Here is a 20,371-nt window from a genome sequence, read left to right on the forward strand (position 1 = left end):
AAGACATCTACCCGCCGCCCTAGCTTTGAGCACTGCCGCGGTAGCTATCTGGCCCACGGACGGCCGGTGAAAGCGACGCTGGTCATCCCATCGAAGACGTTGAAAGAACGTCAATAGCTGGCTCTGCGTTGTGTGGAGGTAAAGCGCTGCTGCGCAACGACCTCGCAATGCGCCGTCGAAGAGCCAGAATATAAAGCACTTTGGTTGCCACAGCGAATGAAGTGTGCGGATATGAGGGGTGAGATAGGAGCAGCTTTGGTTGAAGAGAGGCAGAAGGGTAGTAACAGCAGTGAAGACAGCCAAGAGACCCACGAGGGTCGACGCGATGGCAGCTACGGTGTTGTTATAGCTCCAGAGGAGAATGAGGAGTCCGGCGAGGAATAATGCGAGGGCGAGCTGAAGCAGTACAGGAATTGTGTTGATGACGTCTTCCACGCGCCACGATCGGAGGTTGTTCAGGCGATGGAGGCGAACTCGTGCGACCGGACGAGAGGTCCCGGAGACGCCACTGTTGTACTCATTCAGCCACTGCTTTGCCATGATGCCGACGGATGCAGAGGAGAGACTGAGGATGAGGCCTGAGAACCATAAAGTGTTCAGCCAGACGGCCCAACGCGGGACAGGGGGGGGTGCGTCTGGGTTCGGGCGGCCTCCGGAGCTAGACGGATGGGTAGAGTTGATGAATGGATAGTTGATAGAGAAGCTTGCAAATTGGGAGGATATCTGATATAGGATGGCGATGGATGGATCTGGCGCTGCAGGCTGGAGAAGCAGGTACGACTGAACGTTGAAAGTGGTGAGGACGGCTGAGAAGAGACCCGCCTTCGAGTGTATTGCTTGGTCAATCAATTGGTTCTGAACGTACTCTGTCAAATGAATACTGACGAAGACGAGGTATGTATCTATTTCTTCCTTCCATCGTTTGATCATTTCGTCGCTGTATGCTTCAACCATTTTTGCTGCGTTAGACCAGGCTTCTTCCTTCTTCTCTTGTGTGAAAACATCTTCTGCGCTTTCGTATACCTCCTAAATGGCTGTCAGAGTCATGCCAACGAGCAATACGCACGGCGCACCTTAATCGTAATCTCAGCTGGAATGTCAGGGCGAGCCAGCTTCGCCTTTTTCCCTACAGCCTCTTTCTACCATAGGGGATTCTCAGACATTATTTGAGAGAACCATCGCAACAGTACTCACTGTCTCGCATTGCTCGGTTGCAAAGGAATGTTCTCCTGTAGCTGAGGGTCCAGGAACGCTCAAGGCGGGCGTCTGAGTCGAGGACTCGGACATATGAGACCACAGTATAGGTGGAAGATGGGTGGGACAAGCGACAACGACGATGACGCCAGGGGAACACTTCGCTCATGCGAACGCAGGCAGGCATATAAGGCGAGCCAGATACATTGTCCCCGGTATTTCGGCTCGCCTCCTTTGCCCTTTGCCCTTTGCTTCCATGCGAGATGTCAATTTATGGTTTGGTCCACCCGCAGCCCTCCTTCTATCTCATTCAGAGCAGCAGAATACGCTGTTGAATTGCCTGCGAGTCGCCGTACGTACTCAAGCATGCAGTGGGTTTGAATCGAAAGTCTGATGACCTTCCAGAGATTGTGGGCGAAGTCAGAGAGGGAGTAAGTAGTATGAGGCTTCCGTCAAATACAGCACGATTGCAGATGTGCGCAATTTGGTGCTAACGCTAACCCTTGACGCGCAACTGTGACAGGCGTTCCTACTACCTCTGTATACAAAATAATCAGTCCATGCATTGATGGTGTCATGAATAGAATAATGAGCATACAGCAAGCTTATAGCGGCTACGGGACACCACACCCGGGTGTAGATGCGTATATACGTCAACCCTCCCTTATACCCCTCGGATGATCACGCCCACACCCCCAAATCCGCCAAGACGTTGAATACTTGGTGTCTCACTACGAAGAGCTCGCTCTCCGCCGTCTTTTGAAGTTTTGATTTCGGAGATCCGACATCCGCGAGTGAATGTGGACATAGTCACCAAAACGAGCCATTAATGTGACCGTCGCAAAATGACACGACGTGTTGCATGAATTGAAGCAGACCACGATGAGTGAGCGAGGCGGGGTATGATCGATATCATGTTGATCATGAGTGATCCATGCCATACGTCGGTTCAAGGTTCTGTCAATCCACAGTCCACTTGCCATACGTCCCGTACGTATTTCAGACGCCCTTGGAGCCCCAGGCTCCTACTCATCGCCGGCTACGAGTGAGGGGTGATCTCAAGTAGGGTATACAAAGATCATCTGACATTAGTTCTCGTAAATGATAGATTCTGAGTCACTTGCTGATCATGGCGTTTTTGCCATGCAGGAGCCGCAACTCAGGCCTCACGTTCCGTGGCCTGACGGGTGCGAATTCCGACCTCAAGCTTGCAGGGTGCAAACGCGGGAGCATCGCCGGTGCTTAGACTGCGTGTCCTGCTCGCACGTAGCTAGGTGCGTCACTAGTGTCCGCGCCTGTTCGCAACGCAGAACGGAACCACGACAAGAGAGGTGAGCATGAGTCAAATAGTACTGCTCTGCGTTGGCTCACCGGGGCTCTGAGACTTGGCAGTATCGTGTGCTCCTTATGACACATTACGTGCGACCGAGCGCCCTTGACGGGTCAAACACAATCCTGAGCCTGAGGGTGCGACAAACGATTGCCTATCATAACGGGCGCAATCTGAAAGAGGATCCCGAAGTCGTCGCGCCAGTCTAACAAAAACGAAGTGGTCAAATGAGCCGTTATACAATCGAAGCAGACGCTCACAGTATTCGTTATCCACATTGTCGTAGCTGGAGGCGCGTTCACAGTCCATACCCCTCTCGTACGATGTTGTGTGCTTTAATATTTGACCCGGATTCGCTTCACTACTCAGAAAGTCAGAATGTGCTCATTTGCTGCACGGGAACGTGTAACGAGCGTGCCGTCTCCGCTCGTGTCATCAACTCGGAGAAGCCGACTCGGGGAATCTCACGAAGCTGAGGCCGTGCACATGGATGGAGTCCCTGCAGAGTGCAGCGGCCGCTCCTACAGCCGTATATTATGCCGTCACGAGCCGCTCTATCGCATACACCGGGATGCCTAGACTCCTGGATGATCTAGACGCGGAGACACGACGTTCGGATGCAGTACGCTGAGTGCGCGACACTAGTACTCACCGCACAGCCTCGTCGCACATTTTGAAGAACCTGTGCGTTCCCTGGGTGGTTCTCTCGAGGTTCACAGATTGGGAGCAGGGTGGCCCCTCGAGTCGCTTAAGATGTGCGAGCGCACGATGTCTTCGATGCTAGATCTAGCAACTGATGGTGAACTACGGAGCCTCACGCGACGTAAGCGGCAGCGATCAACGTCCGTCTGGTGGTCAGGGCACACTCACCGCACACACAGCCAGCATATGCCACGCACCGGGCTGCGGGGGTGGCGAGATCAGAAAGATTGGCTGGACGCCGGGTTATGGGCTCGTTCTAAAGAGTGAATCTCACCGACTCAAGCCATGACATGTTGCGCCGCGCATCTGCCGTCGTAATCCCCGCAGCTAGGTGCTCTGACACCCACTACCGTCTCAATTTGGCACAGGCTTTCGCGCGAAGTACAGACTCACTCACCGAGATATCGCGACTCGCGTTCTTTTGGAGTCCTTTTAGACGACCGGCGGTGTGGTGGTTCTGGTGCTCGAGATGGTCACAAAGAAGTGTGGCTTAGGCGGGCGGACGTTAGGTACGCGTACCATCCAGCGTTTTGAGGGCGCACGCAGGGGGTTGATGTTGTCTGATGGAATTTTGGGGGCGGAGGACGAAGACGAGGCGGTAGAGAGGTGCATTGGCGTCGAGTAAGACATCCGGCGAGGGAGAAATTCACATTGAGAAAAGAGAGCGATACATCATAGAAGAGGATTGCGATGAGATACAGGCCTCCAGAGAGGTATCCACTCACAGGATAACGAGGGTAAGACTGGGGCATTATGTGCGACGTAGTCACATATATGTGCATGATTCTCAGCGGTTTCGAAGGTCTTACGGCTAAATCGAGACACGAGAAAAACTGAAGAATGATATTAGTCCTCACCGAACAGTTTCGTCGTCCTCTTCGAAATGTACGAGTCGACCAGAGATGTCTATCTATGTTGACGTTAACACAGGTAGTACGAAAGGTAGGCAGGGAATTTCTCACTATTTGCGCAGTATTAAGACCTGAGGTCAAGTATGGACACTACAGAGTGATTCCCGTCTGGAGGAGAGTGCGCTGACGTAGACGGCCTGATCGCACTTGAAGGAGAACCGCAAGGCGGCGAGTCGTGAGACCGCCGGCGGTGCACGCGGGTGTAAAGCGTGAGATCCTGAGAACGCATGGTTTGACCGGGGTTACGCTGTGTGCAGACGACCAGAGGCAAAGACCGAGCGGTAGAGGAAACGTGGACTGTCTGCAAGACGTGCCAGCGGGACGATTCGCGGGCAGAGCAAGTAGAGGACGACGGCGCCTACAGGGCCCGGGGCTCTCGGAACGGGAGAAGCGCGCCCACGTGACCGTGCTTCTCTCGCCGACCTACGCCCGCTTGCGTGCGTCATCGCTCTTTGCACCCATGGCCACGTCTCCCGCAGAGCGTATACTCGCTCGTCGAGCTCTGTCCTTCGACGTATGCGCATCTCTTGCTTCTGGGCCTTCCCGTGCGACTCACCCTATATCCGAAGTAGGTCCTCTCCCGCTCTACCACGCTCCCGCCCCGGTGCCGCTTTGGCGGGGGCCTTTTTTGCGCGCAACATAAGCGCGACTTTCAATGCGATGGGCGAGGGCTTACTCAGCCATTACGGGCTCTCTGCGTACAAACGGCCGACTATACGCTGTCTATCTCTGCGCCATCGTTATAATAGAGCAGTCACCGCGGCCTCAAACTCGCCGTCTACAGTCTCAGAGGGCCAACTAGCTGAGCAGAAGAGCTGTGGAACAGGCAGAAGTCGGTGCTGGACGATCTAGGCATCACGCAGAGAACCATCGGCACGAGGACCGCGCGACGGACTCCAGCATATCCAGGGGTACCCCCTATGCGCCTACATTCAACATCACCGTGAGGGAGCCCATGCGTGTTGCCTTATCAGTACCCACGACTGACTACACGTTAGGTATCCGCCCTTGTCGTACTCCGTCCCAACAAGAGGGCCCATGCTACACACTGACAGCGCATACAGATTTTTCAGTCTCGATACCGAGCCCTTGTCGTGTCCTTCGCTCGCGTGCACGGTGTCTCGTTTCCTCGTTTCCTTAACGATTCAAGGGCGCGCGGTAAGGATACACATACCGAGGCAGTACCGTCACAATCTCACCGTTGGGCCGTTTTCCGAACAAGCACTTCCGCCGTCGCTGCGTTATGTCTAGCAGCGCTGTTGCGGTTCGGGTTATGGGCCTGTGGAATTTCCATGCCACGACGAGCATCGCTGCCTCTGACAGGTTGCAGGTACGGTCTCTGGGAGAGAACCGGAATCCAGGTCAAGCCCGTAGAGTGCACGTATGTAGATCGGCCGCGCGTAAGTGGCACACCCGCTCTATAGTATCATCATTTCTTGAGTCACCAGAACCTCGTCTCGTTGCGTGAGAGGTGCAGGTATGCGACGGGGATAGCGAGTGATTAGCAATCAAAGTGAATAGTACAACAGGAAATCCGGAACGTGGGTGGCGATATCAGGGGTACGGTGCACTCGCGGTATGGCAAGGGTCATCGAGAGGGCTGGCAACTCGGAGTATACATAATGAGGCGGCGAAAGCGAGATTGGAGAATCATACGTCGTAGTGGGGGACTGAAAGCGCGTCACTGCATGGGGGAATATGGCAGAAGGACATCGTAGTAATAGGGGCCCGAGACTACATAGCGAGAGACAGATCGAGAGGCGCGGAGGCGGGCGAAAGAACGCGAATTGTAGTGGTATGGGAAGCGGGCTGTGCTCTGGAGCGTGTAGAGGTCAGAAGAGTCGAGAGAGTCGTTGTGTGTGAAACACTGGTTCTGAATTTCGGAGGTGCGATGGGATAGCTCCGGGCTTCGGAGCACCAGTCGGGAGGGAATCCGGGACCAGCGATGAACGCTCCGAGGTGGCCAGTTGGAGCCGGTGTCGAGCGCGCGCGCGAGGATCGGGAAGATGGTGTTTTCTGTTTGAGAGTCGCATAAAGCAAGTCGAGTGGTGGTGTTTTCGAGGAATAAGACACGATAACTGTAGGATGAATCTGTCAGCGCGTCCAGTAAGCACAAGTTCGAGCACACATACCATCGAGGGGAGACCCAAAACGCTCGAAGCCTCTCAGGCAGCCCCACTGGGATCGGCCGTGTGCTTCTTCTGCGAATCGTCCCTCGGATCGACGGCGGAGCTCGAGTGAGGGATTGCTGGGCTCATCCTCGCCGTTGCCTCAGGCACAAATGAACCAACATGCGATGGCTCGGGAGATAGTCTGATTGAAGAAGAAATATTGTGAGCGGCCATTGTGAACATAGAGACACAACGCGATGACTTGCGTTGTCCCGGGATTGTGCGTGACGCGAATTATTTTCTCTTTTAAGACACGGGCAGAGTCTTGAAGAGTGTTTGTCCAGCGATTGTCGTCAGAGTCAGAGGTCGTCTCGAGTTTCCCCATAAGGCGCAAGATGTGTGGAACCAAGCCATCCGCGACGCACTGCTCTACCCGGGCATCGTCGAGAGAGCCAAGTTGCCGCATAACATCGCATAGATATGTCGACTCAATGGTGGCCCGCACCTTGCCTTCCGCAAATAGCTTCAGCAATATGCTCGTCAGCTCTGCGAGAACGTCCCGTATGTAGGTGTACACGGTCTCCAGGTCATCGGCGGGGAGGGGTGATTCAAAGGCTTGCTTGGCGCACCGCAGGAAGCGGTAGGCACTTTTCAGGTACCTCGTATGCGCGTCTTTTGCATCGTCCGAAGGCGCCTCCGCGAGGCACGACTGTGTGAGGCGAACCTGGCGATATGCCGCGGTGACGACTTTTCCAGGATATCGGATCAGTACTCGCAAAGCTCCATGGGAAAGAATGATCCCACCTTGTAACAAGACATTTGTTAGAGGTTTATCGCGGCTTATCGTGCCGTAAATGAGGTCTCTTTTTGCCAATAGAAGCCCCATTTCGTCGACAAACGTCACCTTGGAGGCGATACGCGCGGTCTCGAGATAGTCGAGAATAGCATTACAAGTAGAGACCGCCCATTCTGCGTCGGCCGCCTGGATACTGGACGACCACGGTCTGAATTTGAAGTAAGCACCTAGCGCAGTCGCTTCGTCCTCTGACAGAGTTGGACGGTCTTTCAACAGCCTATATCTCTGCCAAAATACACACAGGATGATATGAAGCCATAGCAGCTTCTGTGGATTGCCGTTCCCGAGAGGACCGTCCTCCGAGCTCGCCACAGCGCCGAAATGCTCTCGAGCAGATTTGAGCAGCTGTCGGAAGTAATCGATGACAAAATTGGAGTCGTAGCCCATGAGACACACGGAGGCGGCGGAGAGGGCGTCACGGTGCAAGGTAGAGCTGTATGCCTCCAGGAGTGTCTGTTTGTCCAAGTCGCCTGCGCGTTGGTCGATAGTCGACCGTTCCCGCCCTTTCCACGTCTTGTTGCTCTCTTTCCAAGTCTCCGGTGGGAAGGATATACCCCGCATGTTTCGAGCGGTGTCCCGCACTTGACGACTTAGAGATCTCCAGTGATTCGGTGAGAGGTACACGCGACCACGCTGACAGAAAGTGGATAGGTTTTGTCGCGTGGAGTTGAGAATCGTCGTCACAGTATAGTGCTTGCGGAACATGGAAGCGCAAACCCAATAGACGTATCGCTTTGGTTGCCATGCAGCGTTGACTGCGCGGACTTGCGGGGTGAGATAGGAGCACTCGTGGTTGATGAGAGGGAGAAGCGTTACGACAACGGTGAAGACGGCAAGGAAGCCAACGAGAGTCGATGCAATGGCAGCGACAGTGTCTTGGAGTGTCCATAGCAGGATGAGAATTCCCGAGAGGAAGAGCGCCAAGGCGAGCTGAAGGAGAATAGGGATCGCACCGATGATGTCTTCAACACGCCACGTTCGAAGATTGTTCAGGCCGTACTGGCGCAGTCGAGCCACCGGACGAGAGGTTCCTGAGACGCCGCTGCTGTACTCGTTGAGCCACTGCTTGGCCATGATGCCTACCGACGCGGAGGACAAGCTGATAATGAGGCCTGAGAACCACAGCGCGTTGAGCCAGACGGCCCAGCGCGGGACGGGGGGCATGGTGCTCGCATTCTGTGCGCGGGCGGTACTGAAAGGCTGAGTCGAGTTGATGAAGGGCGGGTTGATTGAGAAGCTCGCTAGTTGCGAGGATATTTGTTGCAACACAGCGATGGTGGGGTCGGGCGCGGCAGGTTGAAGTAGCAAGTATGACTGCACGTTGAACGTGGTGAGGACGGCTGAGAAGAGACCAGCCTAAGAGTGTTGTTTGATTAATGATGCAACTATGTGAGGCGGTAACAAGACTACGTACGAAGACGAGGTAGGTGTCTATCTCCTCCTTCCATCTCTTGATCATCTCGTCGCTATATGTCTGAACCATCCCCGCAGCATCAGACCACGCCTTTGCCTTTTGCTCCTGCGTGTATACGTCACATCTCTTGAAAAACACACTCTAGAACGCTGTTAGGCGAGTGTGAATATCCAATACAAAGCACGTACGTCGAGAGATACTGCAGGGGGAATATTAGGGCGAGTTCGTGCTATCTTTTCCACCTCAGGTGCCTCTGTCTGATTGGATCGACTCGTAAGAAAGCGCAGAGCATGTAAGAGAAAAGGGACGGACGGTCACGCATTGTTTTGTTTCCGCCTGGAGATCTTGTTCAGAAATCATGCGGTCGTTCGGCGCCGGGGGCGGCTGAGACGCTTCTTCGACCGAGCGCGGGTCCGATCCGTAGTCCTCAGACATTGAGATGCAGTACGTGTTACAGCGAGGGATTGGAGGGAATGCTACAAGGGATAGGCTGAAATGAACACTGGCATATAGGTCGAGATGTGGAGCGCTGGAGGGGGCCCCTCTCCTCGTGTCCTCGGCTTCCATGCGGGGGACTAAATAGAGTTCAGCCCGCATACACGTGTCGAGATATCACGATGTAAGAATTCCTGCCACGAGTACTGCACATGCTCGTGTCAGAGGCGGCGTTGGCATAATATTCGTGATTCGAACGAATGATACTCCTTCGACACACATAAATTGCATAACACCGTCTAGGAAGCAATACATGTAACATACGGATACGATTTCATCGGAGGGTGGTATATCCACCTACGTTCCTGTGTGTATTTTTGCTGTTAGAACATGTGCACGCGTGTTTTGGGAGGACGGGCCGGTGGCGGCTTCCAGCCGGTGCGCGCGCCATCTCGGTCGATTCCGCGATTATCGTACAGTACCTAGACCTATGTACGTAAAGCGCTATCGAAGTCCCCGCGCGTTTGCAACGCGGGCTCCCTACACGGAACGACTCGACGACCACTCGCTCCACCATTTGCAGTTTCACAAAATATCCTGCGTGGCCGAGAAGACGTTTACTCATGGCCTGTACAAGCTCTCTTCAATCCACATGTGCGTGTCGTGTAATCACACTGGGGATGCGAGATACAGTACCCGTACCCCAGGACGTGTAACACGGAAGCCGCGCCCTGGCCGATGAGGTCATCCGATCCGTGTTGCAATAGGGCAGGGAAAGAGGACAAGGAGTAAGAGGGCGAAGAGGTCCGCAAGGCAGCAGCAGACACGTATTGACCTGTCATACATAAAACGGAGGAAGCGTAGGATAACCACAGTCCATCACGATGTGGCCGCATTCACGCAGCGTTTTGAGGCGCTGTCAAGGCTGGACTCGCTGATGAGAACGGTTTCCGTCATGGCTGTTGTCTCCGTGTCTCCATGCCGCGAAGGTTTCCCACTCAATTGCTGTAGATGGAGCTCGAGTCGCATGCAGGATTTTATATTCGCGCCAGCAGCGCGGACGAGGAGGATGCGGACGATCAGTACACGTGCTTTTCTGACAGTCTCTCGTCAAATACAGCACTCGGACGGCTCGCACCAGCGTGGCGCTGGCAACGCTGTGATTGCGCCATGACATTACAAGACGCAGGACGAGGTACATCAGAACGATGAATCAAGTCGAAAGAAAAGGGGGTACACTCATCTCTCGCTGGAGCTACAGATGTGCGCGGTTCCTGCCGAGACGCTCCTCATGAGGTTCCCGTGCGAAGCCTCTCTCGATCCCAATCTCATATGCTAGCATATAGCATGAACTGAGTCTGGAGTGGAATGTGAGAGACTCGGGGGCGAATGACTGCTACAAAATCTTCATACCGTTTGATTGTACGCTTTGTGTGCGCCGAGACTGATGTGCTCTGTTCCCGAAGATAGGCGATAAGGTCTTAGGTTCTTCAGCGTGGTTGCTCATGGTATCCCGTGTAGGGGAGGAAGGATGTGCGCATCCGTTCCAGGGCGATCTCGATGTTCCACTGACCCGGGAGACGATATCCGCTCACGACGGCTGTGTATGTTTACGCCGTGGCCTTGTTTCGATACGGAATTAGCGAGTACAACGGTGTCGGGTGTGAACTAGTGCACGTACCACAGGCCTAGCGCATGCGAGGATAACGTTTGAATGTCGAGAACTCTGGAAAATGTACACGACTTTATTCTGAGCGGTCACGAGACGAAACATTGGTGGTTATGAGTCTTGACTCGTAGGCACGTCCATACAGTCTACCTTAAGTGGTTCCAGAGGTAAAATCGGTCCTAAAAGGAGGTATTATGGTCAGAATGGAATCCACTGCTACGGAAATACATCCGAGACCCCGAACTTGATTGTATATTGAAAAGATCAAGCGCGCACAATCTCTCTCCATGGGACGGACACCATCTGGAGAGTGGGACAAAACACCGTACTCCCTCAGGACCACAATGAGGAAGAGGAGCGTGAAGCCGCCGCATCTGCCTGACACGAGCATGACAGTCAAAAGAACCACTATGCAACCGCAGCAGCCACTCACCGAGGTTACGAGAGTCTGGCGTCCACTTCGTCGCAGCTGGCCACATTCATGATCCGGTACGCTCAAATGTGTCTACTTGTTTGACCCGGTGTTTCTGCGCTACGCAGGAAATCAGCATCGGCTCATGTGTTACACAAGGGGTATCTACGTCACCGTCTCCCTCTACGTGATGGAAGGACGTCATGAAAGGCGCTACAACGCCGAGTACTTGCTTGAAGTCGCTCGGGGGGCGCGTCAGGTCGCCGCAAGACCCGCACATCAAGCCGCTCCGAATTATTCTTCCGCCTACGTTGGGAATCCTAGATAATCCAAACGTGGAGATTATGATGTTCAGCCAAAGTACGCCGAATACGAGACACCAGAGCTCACCGCACAACCTGGTCGTGGTATGTGAAGAGCCTGGGGCGCTTTAGGCGACTGCTTCGTGTGGGCCTACGGGGTTGGAAATGTTGGCGAGGTTGGACGTACACAAGTGCGGAGGAGTGAACTATACCGATTTTGGCTAAGATGGTTATACATCCATAGTCTTACGGTCCTAATCGTGGTCGCTTAGTTCCCTGGCCAATATGAGCCAGTCAGTGTTGCAAAGGCGAGACGGGTGGAACATAACTCGCTTGCAAAGTTGCTCCAATCCACTTCACTTGAGAGTCTTGCCAGGCGATTGACATGGTCCACAGGGCTGTTGGAACAAGCGAGAATCCAGTCGTCTAGAGAAAAAAACGAGGGGTTCTGGTTGTCCTGTACAGTAGCATCGTGGTACAGAGGCAAACAGATATCGTACGAAACGGGTCCCGGGCGTGCTACTGAACGCTTCGGCAAACGCCGGCGAGCAGGCGCTCGCTCGCTCGAATCCAAAAACCAACAAGGGCTTCGACGCCCGAGACGGCCATGAAAGGTCCTAGCTTGATAGGAAGACTTTTTGCGGGGGTATCTTATGCATACCCGTGTTGTATTTAGTGTCCGGAGTAGAAGAGTAGCGGTAGCGCGGCTTCAGGTAGAGAAAGGGATCTCGGGAGGCTGCGCCGGAGGGGCGTATTGTTGTCAAAAGAAATTCAGGTGAAGAAAATGTCATTTTGAACAAGCGGGTATGCATTCTGCACTCCTTGAGGTCGCACAAAAAGAGGACTCAGATATGAAGACAAGCAGTGGTGTCAATGGCTACTCACAGAATAACGACTGTAAAACTAAGACACTGTGAACTGCGCTGCGGCATATATGCGAATATCTTTGAGTTTAAGCCAATAGCAACACTAGGGACTGAATACTACTCACCAATTAATATCATCGTGTCTGTAAAAGCACGGCGAACAAAGCGATAAATCGCATCCCGGGAAAATCCCGCGAAATCCAACGTGTGGGCGGACTAGATACGCCACTCGCCTCCCGTGCGACGAGTATGTTGGTCCAGAGGGTAGACAGCACGGAAGATGGGGAACTGATGTCTCACTATTTGGTCAGAGATGGAGCGGCAGCATATGGATAAACCTAACACAGTGTTTCAGCTTGTGAAGAGAGTGAAGCTGAGGGAGACTGCATGACCGCGCAAGGAGAAGCTCGAGGCGGCGCGTCCTAAAGTCGACGGTCGTGGGTGTGGGCGTGAACCTTCGATGGAGTGGAATGATCGCCGATGTGCTATATCCTGTCTTGGCGCTGGCAAGAATTGAGTGAAGTAATACAGAGAGCAGTAGAAGAGGGATGGACTGTGCAGGACGTGGCAGGAAAATCGCGGTCAGAGTGAGGACGACGGCGCTTACTGGCCCGATGCCGCTCGGGAGAAGCGCGCCCACGTGACCGTGCTTCTCTCGCCGACCTACGCCCGCCTGCGTGTCATCGTCGCTCTTCGCCCCCACCACGTCTCTCGCCGCTCATTCCCGCCGCTACAATATTGCTGGGCAAGTCATCGCGCACTCCCTTGAGCCTTGCCTCACGCTAGCTCTGGTCCCACTCTCTGGGCCCGATGAGATCCGATCCGGTACGAGCGGAATCGAGCACGAACGTTGCTTCGTTGTTGACTTGCACCGCAACACAGACGGCTAGCATGGTTAGTACACTAGTGTTGTCGCTCATCTCTCGGTGCACACTCTGCCAGGTTTTTACATCAACACACTCTGCAATGGCCTGTGCAGAGTCTTAGCAGGACGGACGACTAAGGACATATAGCTCCCGCGGAGCAGCGGACCCATCTGGTACGTTCCCATTTTATCCTCTCTACCTGCGCTTCTTACTCTTTTGTGGCGCCAGTACCTTAACATTCCCTTCGCGGGTGTATGCTTGGCCGCTGCTGCTTGTAACTGGTGTAATTGATCTCTTCTAGCCGGCAAAATATCCCCTACCTCCATGTCTCTTGTTGGCATCTCCCCTCATCCAGCGCACACTCGTACTCTGCCTCTGAAGGCTGCAATCGGGTTCCACATGGTCCACGTGCTCTCTTAGCTAGCTCTGATAACCTGCATGTAGCGTCGACGCCATGACTCGAGTCCCAGAGGTATGTGTCAATCCCTGCAAGCGTGTTACGTCGATCTAGGGCTTGTCTGACACACTGTACTCCGCCGTTCTCCTGAAGGCCCTCATGGAACTCTCACCGTGCTCCTCTTTGCGTACTTCATTAAACCCCAGTTTGGACTTCTCACGACGCCGTTGACCTCAACATCCACGTTTACACTGCGGCACCGCGTCTGAGCTTCTCTCCTCGTCGCCTCAAGTGCGACCGCCGGTACCACCTTAAGCATGCATCCGCACGGCGTCCCGCGAGTATTGTGTGAGCGATGCATCACATCCCACCAGCCTGGTCCGGACATGTGTTGCGACGCTACGCGACGCGACCCACCTCAACGACCCCCGATTGTGCAATTCATCGCCAAAATGTTCCGGTTGGGGCCTCCATGACGATGTGGCGTGGTCAACGCATAGTTGAGTGGTGTATAAGTCTAATCTCTCCGAAAACATGCCGCGTCTAACTCGTCTTGCACGACAGAAGGATCCCAGGCACATATGCAAAACGTAGCCATCAAAGACCCAATCCCTGGGACACAGGCACTCGCGAGCGGCTCTGGCGCGCTGAGTGTCCTTAGTCGCTCGGTCTACCACACGTCTGTCAGCATCCGCGTTTCAGTAACAGCTGTGTATAGTACGTCCTGCGAAGCTACATGCAGGGTGCCTCTGATTGACGGACCTCCTGTCAGACTCCCCACGACCGTTTCACACATTACGGTCGCGACCTCAAAGAGCGTGTCAGACGCGCTGTCTTCGCATGCAGTTCGGCGGCTTCCAAGGCGCCTTCTGCTATTCTACGGTGTAAGTCCACCTCAGACATGCTTGCGCAGTGCCGCAAAACCCAGCCGGCAGGCACTCTGGGCCTCATACTGACGTGGATTTCTTCCAGCTCAAGAGCTATGGCTCCTCTCTCTTCGACGAGTCCGCTTGTCGCGTGTTGCGATTTCGGGTTCCGCCGCAGGTCCACTCGAACCATCTCTCGGAGGTCGTCTTCGAAAATGCTATGAGGAAGCTCAACCTCCCCCGAGAGGCACTCGTCATTATGACCAAGGCAAGCAAGTCGACAATCACGGCCATGTCCATCATCTGACGGGGAGCATCCTGCGTGGCACTGATAGGTTGTGCGCCTCGTAGGCCCGACTATGGCACGAACACGGTCTTCAACCCCGTGGCAGCGGAGAGCATCATCAACCGGAAGGCGCTAAACGGTGAGCATATCTTCGACTTTGTGGAAGCGAGCTCGACGCACCTGCAGCCCGAGTATATCGACGTCCTCCAGTGTCACCGGCTGAAGAGACGGTAAGCGCTGATTGCTCGACGTGGTGACTGGACGGCGCGCGCAACACTGAGGCACGACACGACTTCTGTAGACGCAGGTTTTGCAAAACTCGTGCAGGCGGGATGCGTTTGCTACATCAGCATGAGTTCCTGATACGCCTACCAATGTACGTCGTCGAGCTTACCCAGCCAACCCATCGACCTCTGACGTCTGTTCCTCGTTGCAGTCATTCATGCCCAAAGTGCGCCGCTTGAACTCCACTTGTTATCGCAAACAGGGCTGCAAGGAAGACACTCCCGCAGACTACGCGATCGCCCACAACTTGACGCCCTTCATGTCTATGCAGAACCACTACTCGCTCATGTACCGCAAGGATGCGCGCGAGTTATTCCTTACCTAGACGATATATGGGACCAGTCCGTTCCCGTGGCCTCGCCCGACTCCCTGATAGCACGTACACATCTGTGAGTTCCGATGCCGAGCTCCTGTTTGTCCCATGTTCGCGTTCACGGCGCCAAGGCGTCTTATTTCCTGCACTATTTAAAAGTGCGGACCACACGGAGACCGTACTGTCACAATCTTAGCGTCTGCATGTTCACCCTCCTGGCACACCCGCCATCGCCGCGTAATGTCTTGCCGCCATGTTGCAGCTCGGGTTATAGTCCTATAGCATTCCCATGCCACAACGACCATCGCCGCCCGTCACAGGTTGCAGGCGCGACGTCTGAGAGGAAACTGTGACAAATGTCAGCCCTGTGTCAAGATATGTGTAGAGCAGATGCTGCGTACGTACGTACTTCCTCCGCGTGCGAGTGCACTACTTCTTTATTTAATCACCAGAGCCTCGTCTCTTCACGCGGGACTCGGAGGTGCAGGTATGTGATGGAGATGGCGAGCGATCTGCAATCAAAGTAAATATGTAGTACAACAAGAAATTCGGAATGTGGGGGGCCATACGAGGGATATGGTGTACTCGAGGTATGACATGGATCATCGAAAGGGCCGGGAACCCGGAGCCTACATAACGAGGCTGCGAAAGCGAGATAGAAGAATCATACATCGTCATGGGGAACTCCAAGCGCGTTCAGACGAGAATAGGGTAGAAATAAAAAGCATACGTAGCGAGAGACATTGAGAGGCGTGGCGACGGGCAAGACAAGGAGGACTGCGCAGGAATGCGAAGCCGGTTGTGCATGGGGGTGTGTAGAGATCATAAGGGCCAAGAGAGTCGTCGTGTGTGCGACATTGGTTCTGGATTTTGTATGTGCGATGGGATAGTCCCCGGCACCTGAAAACTAATTGGGAGGGGAGAATCTGTCGTCGGAGGGATGATACAAGACACTGAAATCAATAAGTCAGCGCTTTCAGTAGGTACATGCTCGAGCATACATACGAGCGAGGGGGGTCTTCGGAGGCTCGATGCCTATGGGGATGCACCTCCAGAATTGGCTGTGTGGTCCTCTTGCCAGCTGTCTGGCGGAACGATCGCAGAGCTTGAGGGAAAGCTGTCGGGGCTCGCTTCAGCCACTGCCTCCGGCGCAGATAGAGCAACATGTGATGGCTGAAGAATAGTTCTAATGGGACAGAACGCGGCATGAGCACATTGCCTGTGATGAGAGGCGGCGGATAAGTACGCACGTTGTCTCGCGTTTGTGCTTGACTCGAATTACATTCACTTTCAATATGCGTGCACGCTGCTGGATGAGGGCGGTCCAGGAGTTGTCGTCATTGTAGTCGGAGGCCATCTCGAGTTTTTCTGCGAGGCTCAGGATGTCCGGAACGAAATCACCCGGGACGCATTGCTCCACGAGGGCATCGTTGAGATTGGAAAGCGACCATATGACATTGCAGAGATAGTAAGACTCGATGGATGCCCGCACATTGTCCTCCGCAAACAGCGCCAGCAGAGTGCAAGTGAACTCAGCGAGAACGTCACGCGTGTAAGCGCGAACTATCTCTAGGTCATTGGCGGGGAGGGATGATGTCAAGGCTTGATTGGCATAGTCCAGGAAGTGTTCGACACTTTGCAGGTACCTCGTATGAGAGGCCTCCATATCGTCTGAAGATGCCTCCGTGAGACGCGACTGCCTGAGACGAACCTGGCGATATTCCCAGGTAACGGCTTGTCCAAACATTGGATCAGTACACGCGACACTCCGGGAGAGAAAATGTGGTTACTTAGAAGCAAGACGTTCGTGAGGGGCTTATCGCGGCCCATAGCGCTGTTAATCAGATCCGCCTTCACGTTTCGAAGCCGATCCTGGTCAAGAACCTTCACTGCGGAGGAAGTACCCGCGGTCTCGAGGTACTCGAGAAGAGCATTGCAAGTGGAGACCGCCCATGATGTGTCGCTTGCCTGCATTCCAGTCGATCACGATCCCGATCGGAAGTATATACCCAGGGGAGCCGCTGCGTCGTCCGATAGATCTGATTGATCTTCCCAAAGTGCACATAGGATGGTGTAGAGCCAGAGCATCTGTTGTTGATTTCTATATCCCAGGGGGTCGTCTTCCGAGTCCGCCGTGGCACCGAAGTGCTCTCGGGCCGATCTGTGCAGCTGTCTGAAGTAGTCGACGACGTCGCCAGACTCGAAGTTCATGAGACAAATAGAGGCGGCGGAGAGGGCGTCCGGGGACAGGGTAGTGTTGTATGCCTCAACGAGGATTTGTTTGTCCAGATCGCCTGTGCGCCTGTCTATCGTAGACCGCTCGCGCCCCTGCCATGTCTGCTCGTGCTCTTTCCAAGCCGCAGGCCTCTCGATTACACTGCCAAGGGATCGCATCGCGAATGCCACACTGTGGATATTGTCGAGGCATTCGGACGCTGCGTGACACCAGGCCGATACAGAGGAGCAAACACAATACAGAAACCGCTTTGGTTGCCAGATGGTGTTGACAGCGCGGATCTGGGGCGTGATATAGGAGCACTCGTGGTTGACGAGAGGGAGAATCGTGGTGACAATGGTGAAGATGGCAAGAATGCCGACGAGCGTCGATGCGATGGCCGCCACTGTGTCATTGAGAGTCCAGAGGAGGATAAGAAGTCCAGCAAGGAAGAGCGCCAGGGAGAGCTGAAGAAGAATAGGGATAGCGCCAATAACATCCTCGACACGCCACCTTCGAAGGTTGTTCAGGCGGTACTGGCGTACCCGAGCAACTGGACGGGATGTCCCCGAGACACTGCTGCTGTATTCGTTCAGCCACTGCTTGACCATGATGCTCACGGAAGCGGACGTCAGGCTGAGAATGAGGCCAGAGAACCACAGCGCGTTGAGCCAGACGGCCCAGCGCGGGACTGGTGGAGGGATGTTCTTGCTCGCATGGGTGGTACTCGAAGGCTGAGTAGAGTTCACATAGGGAGGGTTAATTGAGAAGCTCGCGAGCTGCGAGGAGATCTGCTGCAGCACAGCAATGGAGGGATCGGGCGCGGCGGGTTGAAGTAAAAGGTATGACTGTACGTTGAACGTGGTGAGGACGGCTGAGAATAGACCAGCCTTCAAATTTCTCGCTTGGTCAGATATGTGATTGCCATTCTTTAATTCAATCGAGGACGTACGAAGACAAGGTAAGTGTCGATTTCCTCCTTCCAGCGTTTGATCATTTCGTCGCTGTACGTTTCCACCATCTTCGCTGCACTAGACCATGCCTCCGTTTTCTCCACTTGCGTGTACACTTTGTCTCGCTCGAAGTACACATCCTATACTCGGAGACTGATTAATTGAGTAGTACCGGCCACACAGTGCGAACGACGTACCACGAGAAACACAGGGTCCGGAATCTCAGGACGCGGTCGCCTGGCCTTCCCTTCTTCCGGCACCTCTTTCTACATGGGGGGACTCGTAAGATATTGACAGAGAGAGTGGAAGGAAAGACTCTGACAGTCTCGCATTGTTCTGCTCCAGCGGGGAGATCTCCTTCAGAAGTCACGGGGTCGTCCTCCGTCGGTGGCCGAGCAAGTTCTCTGACTTGAATCGGGGGTGTCTCTGATCCGTGACGGTTAGACATCCAGAGGTAGTGGTATAGTGAAGATCACAGGGGGAGAGATGCGAGGAATATGCTGAAGACTCAGTCGCTGTTGTGATACCTATAGAGAGAGGAGGCGACAGCGTGTCCGGGCGTTGTGGGCCGCCCTTGTTCTCGCGCCCTGGGTTTCTATTCCAGACGTCGGATTAAGGTTCTGCCGATTTGGGTGTATGCGATTCTGCGGCCGGCATTTCATCTGTCATGGTATACGATTTAGACATTGTAAGATCTGAGATGGCTTCCATGAAGGGCGGTGTGGGGTAATGTGGACGTACGATAGGTCTAGAATAGGCTCGGAAAATTGCGTTGTGCATGGAGCGCATCCGCTTTCGCTAGAGGGAAGTACCAGAGAGAACGCGGATTCCGATTCAGTATGTGAATGGAAGTCGGCTCACAATTAGAAGTCGGGCACGAACCAGGAGAATTGCTCATATCTATGAGGGGATCCCGTGGACATAAATCCCCGGGGCGGACAAAATTGAAATCTCGACTTGGGGAGTGCGTTTGAGTTTCGGAATTTGAATTCAAATGTCATTTTGCATTTCGAACTCGAACTTGAGTCAGTATTTTGGTTTTGGCGCCGCACAAACTCGACCTCAGCAGGTATATATCGGGAATATTGGGCTTTATCAATCATGGTAGCTAGATGGCGGGTCGCCGCCGCCACCGACGTTGGCCGACATAGTGCCGACACTCACGAGCGCGCGAGCGCTTACTCCGCCGCCGTTGCCTTATACGGTAAGATGCCCGCCGCCAGCCGCCACCACCCCACGCTTGGCAGACTTCTTCTCTACGGGTTCTGTGCATACTACGTTTGCTATTATTGCAGCGTGCGCATTAGGACGAAGGACAATGTGATTAATAATTAATGCTCATATCATCTGTACTGACTCAAGGTAGAGCGTTCACGTAACGACTAAAAGTAACACCACTTACTAATCACCCCTTCCTCTTCCCTGTCACCTTCAACAGCGCATTCATGCATAAAAATCCTACGGTTTGAGGAGACACTTAATAAGTTGGTGGGTATATCCTAGTCAGTGCTTATATCAATATGTAACCGCACCTGTGCAGACTGTGCTCTGATCTGTGGTCCCAAGATGTTCCTTCTACCTGCAGTGTGGACACGCTCGACAGACACAAAATGCTGATGTCCTCGCAAAATTATGCAACATACTGCGATGCAGAGTATGCATATAAGTGGAACATTTTTAACTGGATTGAAAGTCCTCAGCATGAGTTATACAATATGCATTCCGACATTAGGCACTTATTCCTGCACAGTGCGGCGGTGTGAGCGGCGGCGAAGCTCTCGCAAATTCGCAAATTTATACCTCAATCTTTGCCCATGAGTATACATCAGGTATATACATAGTACGCGATGCTCGTGCAGAGGTCGCGAGCAAGAGCGGCGAGCTGTTCATCCTTGCACTGCGTCCCGAACGCGCCCTCCGCGCGGGCGGCCATCCCACTCAATGATCTTCATGGTTTCCATACAGACTTTTAAGGCAACCTAGTATCA

At 53.9% G+C, this 20,371-nt stretch overlaps 5 protein-coding genes across 5 annotated transcripts; 2 read left to right on the plus strand and 3 right to left on the minus strand.

The window, feature by feature from the left end:
- Positions 1–408: 408 nt before the first annotated feature.
- TRAVEDRAFT_78900 (uncharacterized protein) lies at positions 409–981 on the minus strand (the record flags this gene model as incomplete). Its single annotated transcript, XM_008044902.1, has 2 exons — positions 409–822; positions 886–981. Coding segments are annotated over 2 exons (510 nt in total), but the record flags the coding sequence as incomplete, so codon positions are not given.
- A 7,182-nt stretch (positions 982–8,163) lies between these two features.
- TRAVEDRAFT_94142 (uncharacterized protein) lies at positions 8,164–8,605 on the minus strand (the record flags this gene model as incomplete). Its single annotated transcript, XM_008044903.1, has 2 exons — positions 8,164–8,460; positions 8,519–8,605. Coding segments are annotated over 2 exons (384 nt in total), but the record flags the coding sequence as incomplete, so codon positions are not given.
- Positions 8,606–13,522: 4,917 nt separating this feature from the next.
- TRAVEDRAFT_51934 (uncharacterized protein) lies at positions 13,523–14,851 on the plus strand (the record flags this gene model as incomplete). The annotated part of the gene is made up of 3 exons (XM_008044588.1): positions 13,523–13,540; positions 14,438–14,625; positions 14,683–14,851. The coding sequence occupies 3 exons, from the start codon at positions 13,523–13,525 to the stop codon at positions 14,849–14,851; spliced, it is 375 nt and encodes a 124-aa protein (XP_008042779.1).
- Positions 14,852–15,059: 208 nt separating this feature from the next.
- On the plus strand, positions 15,060–15,227 carry TRAVEDRAFT_131878 (uncharacterized protein; the record flags this gene model as incomplete). The annotated part of the gene is made up of 1 exon (XM_008044904.1): positions 15,060–15,227. One exon carries the CDS (start codon positions 15,060–15,062, stop codon positions 15,225–15,227), a length of 168 nt encoding a protein of 55 aa, XP_008043095.1.
- Positions 15,228–17,720: 2,493 nt separating this feature from the next.
- TRAVEDRAFT_97236 (uncharacterized protein) lies at positions 17,721–18,496 on the minus strand (the record flags this gene model as incomplete). The annotated part of the gene is made up of 2 exons (XM_008044905.1): positions 17,721–18,320; positions 18,383–18,496. Coding segments are annotated over 2 exons (714 nt in total), but the record flags the coding sequence as incomplete, so codon positions are not given.
- Positions 18,497–20,371: the final 1,875 nt, after the last annotated feature.

The sequence above is a fragment of the Trametes versicolor genome (assembly GCF_000271585.1).
Source record: "Trametes versicolor FP-101664 SS1 unplaced genomic scaffold TRAVEscaffold_11, whole genome shotgun sequence".
NCBI classification, from domain to species: domain Eukaryota; kingdom Fungi; phylum Basidiomycota; class Agaricomycetes; order Polyporales; family Polyporaceae; genus Trametes; species Trametes versicolor.